The 9,654-nt window shown below is 54.4% G+C and overlaps 1 protein-coding gene across 3 annotated transcripts in view; it reads right to left on the bottom strand.

The window, feature by feature from the left end:
* Nucleotides 1-9,654, bottom strand: part of LOC136752408 (voltage-dependent P/Q-type calcium channel subunit alpha-1A-like) — a 53,073-nt gene that overhangs the window by 16,388 nt on the left and 27,031 nt on the right. For 2 of the 3 annotated variants that reach the window (XM_066707714.1, XM_066707713.1), the window contains exons 18-28: nt 9,527-9,577; nt 8,737-8,869; nt 7,846-8,543; nt 7,220-7,680; nt 6,863-7,007; nt 6,050-6,179; nt 5,861-5,920; nt 5,300-5,406; nt 1,082-1,181; nt 548-708; nt 64-204 (exon numbers count right to left, since the gene is read on the bottom strand). In XM_066707714.1, the coding sequence (XP_066563811.1) occupies nt 64-204; nt 548-708; nt 1,082-1,181; nt 5,300-5,406; nt 5,861-5,920; nt 6,050-6,179; nt 6,863-7,007; nt 7,220-7,680; nt 7,846-8,543; nt 8,737-8,869; nt 9,527-9,577 (2,187 nt within the window). The remainder of the gene's footprint in view (nt 1-63; nt 205-547; nt 709-1,081; nt 1,182-5,299; nt 5,407-5,860; nt 5,921-6,049; nt 6,180-6,862; nt 7,008-7,219; nt 7,681-7,845; nt 8,544-8,736; nt 8,870-9,526; nt 9,578-9,654) is intronic. The other variant, XM_066707715.1, reaches the window with a different exon arrangement.

Raw genomic sequence — 9,654 nt, 5'->3', positions numbered from 1 at the left:
TGTGTGGGTGTGTGAGGGTGTCAGAGTGAGGGTGTGAGGGTGTCAGAGTGAGGGTGTACTTACTGGGGCCAGCCCTCTCCAGTGGACACAGTGAACAGGGTGAGCAGCGCCCACAGCACATTGTCGTAGTGGAACTCGTACTTCTGCCACACTCGCTTCTGCGCCTTCACCTCGTTCTCCCGCTCGTACACCAGGTACTCGCCCCTGCACAGGGTTACACCAAACACACAGCACAGGGTTACAATACATACACAACACAGGGTTACACCACACACAGCACAGACACTATCAAATTATTATTATTATTACTCAATTTCTTAGCAGACACCCTTATCCAGGGTGACTTACAAGTGTTACAAGATATCACATTATGTGATACATAAATAACACAGAACGGCACTGCATAGAGGAAGGGAGGGAAGAATAGAGGTATAGATGGAAATAAGGAAGTAGGGAGGGAGGCATGAATAGAAGGAGGTAGGGAGGGAGGGATGGCAGGATAGTTAGAGAGGGATGGAGGGAAGAACAGAGGGAGGGGTCTGTGTACCTGCAGTCACGCTCAAACTCCTTGGACTCGTCGGTGCAGTAGAAGAAGCGTCCCTTGAACAGCTGCACAGCCACGACCGCGAAGATGAACATGAAGAGCATGTAGACAATCAGGATGTTCAGCACGTTCTTCAGGGAGTTCACCACACAGTCAAACACCGCCTGCACAGGGACAGAGACACAATCAACACCGCCTGCACGGGACAGTCTAACAACGCCTGCATGGGGACAGGGACAGTCAGTCAAACACCACCTGCACAGGGATGTAGACAGAGACACAGTCAACACCGCCTGCACAGGGACAGGGATAGTCAAACACCCGCTGCACGGGGACAGGGACAGTCAAACACCGCCTGCATGGGGACAGGGACAGTCAAACACCGCCTGCATGGGGACAGGGACAGTCAAACACCGCCTGCACAGGGACGTAGACAGAGACACAGTCAACGCCGCCTGCACAGGGACACAGTCATGCACACACACAGGGACAGAGAGACAGAGACGGAGACAGGCAAACAGACACAGACTGATCCACCTTTAGCTTGGGCAGGCGCTTGATGGTTTTCAGCGGCCTCAGGACCCTCAGCACTCTCAGGGACTTGATGGTGTTGATGTCCTTCCCCTTACTGCTCCCCCTGCAGGCCAGCGAGGAACAGAACAGCTAGTCAAATCGGCACGTGGACGGGCAGACCAGCGCCCCCCACGCGGGCAGGGGCCCCGACCAGCCCTGGCCTGGCCGTGCCTACGGCCGTTCTGACACACAGAGCCGCACACACACTGCTCCGATGACACACACACAGCTCAGCTCACTGGCACATACAGATCTGTGTATGACCTGACCCTGACAGGAACTGTACAGGTACTCTGTGTTCCTCCAGTGGCTCTGTGTGCAGCGATAGGAGCAGTGCTGGTACCTCACCAGCATGGACCTGTGTGTGTGTGTGTGTGTGCATGTGTGCGTGCGTGTGCGCGTGTCTGCGTGTGTGTATGTGCGTGTGTGTGTGCATGCATGTGGATGTGCATGAGAGAGAGGGAGAGTGTGAGTTGTGTACATCTCTCCCTGCTGTACTGGAGCATGACCCGGCAACACACTCAGGTCACCCCATTGTTGTTGTCACTCCTGCTGCCTGGCTGCCATTTGCAAACATGTGATTTGACATGTGACACCCAATACACATGGGTTCTTAAAATGATAATAACAGAGTAGTAACAGAGGTGTGTGATGGGGGTGATGGGTGGGACAGTGGGACACTTCTAGGGTTCAGATCTATGACTGTCCTGTGTTCACACAGAGCTGTTCATTCTCTAATGTCCGCAGGCTTCAGCAGCTTCTTCTCCTCCTCTTCCTGTTCTTCTTACTCATCCTCCTTCCAAGTCCAGCTCTCCTTCCTTTATTCCTCCTTGTTCTTCTTCTTGTGTGTGTGTGTGTGTGTTGGGGTGGTGATGGAGGTGATGGGGTGAGGGGAAGAGCAATGCTACATTAATTAATTATAAATTATGACTTATTAATTAATTAATTCTCAGAAGCACAGTGCAGTGGTGAGAGCTCTGTGCTTGATCAACCACTTCTGCTGAGAGGAGCAGCGCTGATCTACTGATGGATTAGGACAGGGATCCCAACCCTGGCCCTGGGGGACCCCCTGCCCTGCTGGTTTCTGTTACAATTGAGTTCTCAATTACTTAATTGAACCTTAGTTGAAGTAACAATCTGCTTAGAATTTACTTTTTAAATTGTGTAATAAAAGAGGTGGTTAATTAATACGTTCTTAATACAATTCTATACTTAAAACCCCTACTGTTTAAAATAATTAAAAGGCTCTGATTTAGGAAATTATTAATTAAATTAAGGGTTCAATTAAGCAATTGAGAGCTGGGTTAGAACAAAAACCAGCAGAGTAGGGGGTCCCCAGGACCAGGGTTGAGAACCACTGGATTAGGAGACTCAGAGAGAGAGAGAGAGAGAGAGAGAGAGAGAGAGAGGGGCGGGCGGGGGAGACAGAGAGACTGAGAGACAGAGAGACAGCACAACGGCAGAATTAAACAGGAGAAACGACAACAAACCATCATTTGTGACACAGTGTTGAGAGACAAGTGAGTGAGTGTGTGAGTGAGAGAGAGAGAGAGAGAGAGAGAGAAAGAGATAGAGAACGGATAATTTACCGCGCGCTGCTCCTGTGTGTCGCGGCCGTAGTTGAGAGACGAGAGAGGGTCAAGGACAGCGACAGAGAGAAGAGAGAGAGAGAGGAGAGAGAGAGGGAGGGGAGGAAACACACCCATATGAAAGAGACAGCGAAACAAGAAAAATCAACAGCACAGAGAAAAAAGACAAAGAGCGAGAGCGAGAGCGAGAGACAGGCCTGCTGCTTTTGTCTCACAGTGTGTTCTCAGTCTAGACTCACTGTCCAGACCGACTCACAGCCTGCTGGATGTGCTGCCTGCGGCTCAGAGCACGGTAACACACGCATGCATCATTGCAGTGGAAGGACAGCCACACACAATCATACATACATCAATACAATCATACACAGTGCAAAAGATCCGACTCCCTGGCAGTCCTGTCTTCTGTTTAACAGGCTGCCTCCCCCTCTCCCTCCTCCTCTCCTCCTCTCTCCAGCTCAGCTGAGATTGCAGTGCACAGACTGGAATCATCCCTGTCTGTCCTGCTCCGGTTCCCTGACCAGATTAGCTTTCCTGCCCACTCCCTGCCAGTTCCCCCAGTCTCTTTTAGTGGAGTCGAGTTCCGTCAGTGTGTGTGTGTGTGTGTGTGTGTGTGTGTCAGTCAGTGTGCATGTGTGTGTGTGTGTGTGTCTGTCAGTCAGTGTGTGTGTGTTTGTCGTATATTGCACTTATATTAGCATATATAGCATATAATATAGCATATAATATAGTATAGAGTGCATTATAACGGACAGCACTACTCTATAAAGTCACTACTCAATCTGCAGTGCGATTACTACACAAGTAGCGAGGCGGCTGTTTCATTACAGTGACATGGTTTGGACAGCACTGCGTGTGAGGCACAATTACAATGAGATGAACCCGTCTGGCACAAACTCTGTGTGAGGAGATAGTGATTATATTATTATTATTACTGTTATCCATTGTTTTTGTCTGTCACACCAGAATAATGCATTACTCTAAACTACATCTTTCACAGCTTTATTATTGTTGTTATCATTATTATCGCACACGCACATTATTATTATTATTATTATTATTATTATTTGAGACACACACACACTCAAACTGTTACTATTATCTATGGGGAGAGGACAGTCCTGAGAGACAGTGAGGAGATGCAGCGCAGACTCCGGCCACAGTGTGTGTGTGTGTGTGTGTGTGTGTGTGTGTGTTGTGGGGGGGAGGGCGGAGGTGTTGTAAGAAGCTGTCTGATAGAGTAAAAAAACAAACATGCACCAACCGTGACCACACACACCCCTGGTCTGATCCTGTGTCTCTGCTCTCTAGGGCCTAAAATAACCCGTCCCGTCCCCAGCCTCCCTACACTGCCCCCCCCACTCCTCCACTCCTGCCCCCCCGACTCCCACCAACGGAGGGAGAGAGTGAGGGATGGACAGACCAAGGGAGGGAGGGAGGGTGTTCCCTGGGGTGCACATGCCAGGCTCAGTACACAGTGGAGAGGGGCCATTGTCCCCAACACATCCCACACGCACACCACACTGATATCCATATACAGGCATATAATATAGACATGTATATTCATATATATAAATATATATGTGCACTGGTATACTCTACAGTCACAGGTGCATTCCCCAGTATACTGCAGTAATGCACTGTATACCACAGTATATGTATACATGCGCCGGTGTACCGCACCCTCCCCAGTATAATGCAGTAATGCACATACTCACATGTATACAAAGCGGATCGGCTGCTGTCACACTTTAATACGACAACAGGAGAGCAGCACCAGTCCGCTTCACTGCTCTGTGTTGTTGCAAACTCCCCCACCCCTTCTGACACACGCACACACACACGCTGTCCTCCACCTGCCCCTCCCCTCCTCTTCCTAATCCTCCTCCTCCTCCCTCCTCCCCCTCTCTCCGCGTGCAGAGTAAAAGGACAGTGAAATACCTCGGGCCCCGGGTTCGAGGGCCTGTGGCTGCTGCTCCAGCGCGGCGGGGAGTACAGAGCCACAACAGAACAGCCCTGGGCACTAAAGGGTTACAGGTGCCTGGGGTCATCACCCACACGGAAGGGCAGCCAATCGTGGGGCTTGGAGGGGCATGGGGGGTGGGGCAAGGGGGCGGAGCCGGTGAGAGGAGGGGGAGGGCGAGTGAGTGAGTGAGTGAGGGAGCGAGCGAGCGAGCGAGAGGGCAGTCTCTGTTAGTACACCTGGACTCTGAGAGATGACACATGAGAGAGAGAGAGAGAGAGAGAGAGAGAGAGAGAGAGAGGTACCGAGAGCGATGGAGAGAGCGTAGGACAGAGAGAGAGAGAGACGATGACGGAGAGTGGAAATGTGGAGCGAGAGAGCAAGGAGAGCGAGGGAGTGAGTGAGACAAAGAGCAAGGGATGGATGACAGAGAGAAATACTGAGAATGAGTGTGGGGGGGAGCAGGGTGGAGGGGGCTGGCTCCAGCAGAGAGAGGGGGAGGGGGAGGGCCACGCAGGGTGCACTGCGGACCCCCCGACCAGCAGGGGGAGACAGTGACGGGGGCGGCGAGCAGGGTGAGAGAGGGAGGAGGAGGAGGGAGGGGAGAGGCACGGGGGTCTGGGGGAGACTTACGTGAAGGCGAAGGCCACCAGGGCACCACTAACCACTATAAAGTCCAGGATGTTCCACAGGTCACGAAAATACGCACCCTGGTGCAGCACCAAGCCCAGGTCAACCATCTGCAGCACAGAGAGAGAGGGAGAAGGGGGAGGGAGAGAGAGAGATGGGGGGGAGAGGGGGAGGAGGGAGAGAGGGAGAGAGATGGGGAGGGGGAGAGAGAGAGGGAAGTTGTGAACTGGACCAGAACGTGGGCGCTCTGTGCGCTGCTCAGAATCCGAGACACGGAGAGGGAGAGGGGAGAGACATACTGAGAGAAGAGGATGATGGGAGAGAGGGATAGAAAGATAGGAAGGGAGAGGGAAGGAAAGAGAGGTGCATAGAGGGAGAGGAAGAGAGATATGCAGGGAGAGGGAGGGAAAGAGAGAGATGCAGAGAGGGAAATAGTGAGAGTGAGAGAAAATGCAGAGAGGGAAAAAGGGAGAGGGAGAGAGATATGCAGGGAGAGGGAGGGAGGAGAGAGATGCAGAGAGGGAAAGAGAGAGGGAGAGGGAGAGGGAGGAAGCAGTTCCTCACCTTGATGACCATTTCAAAAGTGAAGACTCCTGTGAAAACGTAGTCAAAGTACCGCAAGACCTGCAACCCAGAGACACACCAGTTAACACAAGAGAGTAACGCACACACACACAGAGCAGTCACACAGACAGTGAGTGTGTCAGTGTGTGTGAGTGTCAGTGCATCAGTGTGCGTCAGTGGGAGGCTCACATTGTTGCGGGGCGAGTCCGGCTGCACGGGGTCCTCAGCGGCGAGGGCGATGCTGCTCATGGCGATCACAATCAGGATGGTCATCTCGAAGTAGCGCAGCGTCACAATGTAGTGGCAAACACGTCGGAATCTGCAGGGCACCACACAGGCACAGCACCGTCACACACAGCGCACAACACACAACACACCGCACAGAGCACAGGCACAGCACCGTCACACACAGCACACAACACACAACACACCGCACAAAGTACAGGCACAACACCGTCACACACAGCGCACAACACACAACACACCGCACAGAGCACAGGCACAGCACCATAACACACTTCACAGAGCACACAACATACAGCACAGTGCACACAACACGCTGCACCCTCACACACAACATAGAGTACACAACACACTGCACAGAGCACAGGCACAGCACCATCACACACAGTGCACAACACACCGCACAGAGCACAGGCACAGCACCATAACACACTTCACAGAGCACACAACACGCTGCACCCTCACACACAACACAGAGTACACAACACACAGCTCAATAGCACACAACACACTGCACAGACACACAGCACAGAACACACAACACAGCATAGAGCACACAACATACAGCACAGAGCACAGTACAGCACACAGCTAAGAGCACACAGCATAGAACACATGGCAAACACTATCACACATCACACACAGCACAGTTTAGAACAGCACAGTGACACAGGGACACAGGAACACAAAGACACCGTCACAGAGTCACACAGTCACACAGCACAGCACGACACAGTGACGCAGTGAGAAATCGCTCACGGGTTGGTGGTGGAGAGGATGAACATTGAGCTGTAAGGTGGCATGGGCTTGGGACCGTCCTCATTGGCCTTCTCCTCCTCTTCCTCCTGCTCCTTCTTCTCCTCCTCCTTCTTTGGCAGTGGGTCCGTGTTGGCATTCTTGTTCACTGCAGAGAGGGAGAGGGGGAGGGGGAGGGGGAGGGGGGGAGAGGGGAAGAGAGAGGGAAAGAAAGAGGGAGGGGGAGGGAGAGGGAGGGATGTTTAGAAGGTGAGTCTCCAGTCATTGATCTATCTCTCCCTTCCCCTTTCTACTGCTCCCCCTCCCTGCCCTCTTCCTCCTCTCCCTCTCCTCCTCCTCCCCCTCTCCCTGCCTCAGTACCCTGCAGTGTGGCGTTTTCGCTGGGGAACACAGGTGGCATGTCCACAGCCGTGTGCTCTGGCTTCTTGGCATTGGCCCTGGGGGGTCCAGGGGGTCCAGGCGGGCCAGGGGGGGCGGAGTCAGGGTTGGTGAGGATCAGGCTGTTTTCGGGGGTCTTGCCCGGGTTCCCGCCCCCGGGGGCAGGCTGGTAGGGGGGTGGGGTGCTGTTGGGCACCTTGCGGGTGAGCGCGTTGGGGTGGGGAGGGGGGTTGCCGCTCTTGGCCGGGCTGCCGGGGGCACTGTGATTGGCGTGGGGGCGGGTCATGGGGGGCGGCTGAGTGGCCAGCTTGCTGTTGTTGCGCAGGTTGTCCATGTCCTCGCTCTGCTGGCTCTGCTGGCTGTCCTGCCTGGGGACACACTGCTGGATGGGACGCGTGGTGGACAGACTGGGGCCGGAGGACGGGCCGTTACTCTGACCCTCTCTGACAGGAGTAAGAGGAGAGAGAGAGAGAGGGAGAGAGGGAGGAAGACAGGGAGTTATCAAATGTTCCAGTGAAACAGGATGCCTCTCTCACACACACACACACACACACGCACACACACACACACTTACGCACACACTCACGCGCACACACACACACACTCACTTCCTGCGCCGGTGCCGGCGCTCCCTCTCTCCGTCCCTCTTGCCATCGCTGTCGTAGGTGGACTGGGCTCCATGGCGATGGCGCCTCCGTCTCTCCGCTGCCTCCTCCTCGCCGCCCCCCATTCCGTCAGGCCCCCCCCGACTGCCCCTGTGTCGGCCTCTCCCGCCTCCTCCTCCTCCTCCTCCTCCTCCCTCCTCATCATCGGGGGGCCGTCGGTGTTGCCGGGGGCGGCGGTGCTCCGGCGGAACACCCCCCTCCCCCCCGCGGGGCGACACGCTCCGGCCCTCCTTGGCACGGCCCGGCGGGGGGCGGTGCTGATGCCGGCGGTGGGGGTCCCGGTTCCTCTCAGCAGGGGGGGGCTCGGCGCAGTCGGGGTGGGGGTGGTGGTTCTGGTTGTGTCCAGGATAGTGCTCCTTACTGCCCCCGCCCCCCCCACCCCTCCTGCCCTCCATGGAGTCCGCCCGCTCATAGGGCCGCCCTGGGCCCCCGCCGCCACCGCCGCCGCCCCCCCGCTCATGGAAGCGCGCCTGTTTGCGCAGGAAGTCGTCGGCACGCTGTTGGCTCAGTCGCTGCTCTGCCCCGCCCTCGCATGCCCGGCTCTTGTTGGTGTTGTTGTTGCGGTTCTCCTGCGGGTCGACCACCAGGGGGCGGTCCAGATGCGTCTTCATGTCGGGGCGGATTTGTCGAGAGTACGACACCTGAGCAAGAGAAGAACAGTGGGAGAGGGGGATAAAAAATACAGAGAGGGAGGGAATAGAGGGTTGACATGAAAATTAAACAGGTGATTCGAAACTGAGAACAAGACAAACACAAAAATACACACACACTGTCTCACACAAACTCTCTCTCTCTCTCTCTCTCTCTCTCTCTCTCTCTCTCTCAGGGCGGTACCTTCCAGCGGTCCTCGGGTTCCAGCTCGTTGTACAGCGCCTCCCTGCTGGCCATCAGGTTCTGGCGCCTGATCTCACTGGTGCGCTGCTCCCACACAGACTTCACCCCCTTCATGTTCCTCTGCTGCTCTTTACTGAGGGAGAGAGAGAGAGAGAGAGAGAGAGACAAAGAGAGACAGACAAAGAGAGGGAGTCAGGCAAAAGAGACAGAAACAGAGAGACAGACAGAGAAAGCAAGGGAGTTAGGAGAGACAGAGAGAGACAGAGAGACAGACAGGCTGTGGGGGGCAGAGCAGTGACTGAGGGGAGCGTGTGTGGGGGGGAGCTGCAGAGATGGACCTGCAGAGCCGATGGGATGGACGCGCACCCGTTTCTCACAGTCCCCCCCCGGGCTTGAGAAACATCGTAGAAACAAATCAACAAACAGGAAATCAAAACTCAAACAGAAAAGTAACTGAGAGGGATGCAGAGAGAGAAACACACGGAGAAAACACAGAACTGAAGGATTTGAAACTGACAGTGGAAATGGTTTTAACCCCCCCATTCAAAAAAATGAAAAGTAGAAATCCTCCCCCCACCCCAGCACAGCCCCGCACAGCGAGCACGAAGGCAGCGCTGTCCGCCCCAGCCACACAACCAGCGAAAAGCCAAACCAAACACAGGAGGAGAAGGAAGAAAGAAAACGGTCAAGAAATCAGCAAGAAATAAGAACATGAATCAATAAATCAAGACGAATAATGAATTAATGAACACAAACGAATGAATGAGGATCAGAAAGTGAATATAAGTACCAGTGGAGAAAGTGCTCAGTCGTGCTGAGACGCCCAGTGTTTACTGTGACTCTGAGGAGGAAACAGGCGGTGAGAGACGCGACACAGAGACAGGCTGTTCATACACACACCCTGCCCCCCGAGCGACA

The sequence above is a fragment of the Amia ocellicauda genome, chromosome 7, assembly GCF_036373705.1.
Source record: "Amia ocellicauda isolate fAmiCal2 chromosome 7, fAmiCal2.hap1, whole genome shotgun sequence".
In the NCBI taxonomy this organism is placed as follows: domain Eukaryota; kingdom Metazoa; phylum Chordata; class Actinopteri; order Amiiformes; family Amiidae; genus Amia; species Amia ocellicauda.
This window is presented reverse-complemented; position numbering and strand designations above follow the sequence as displayed.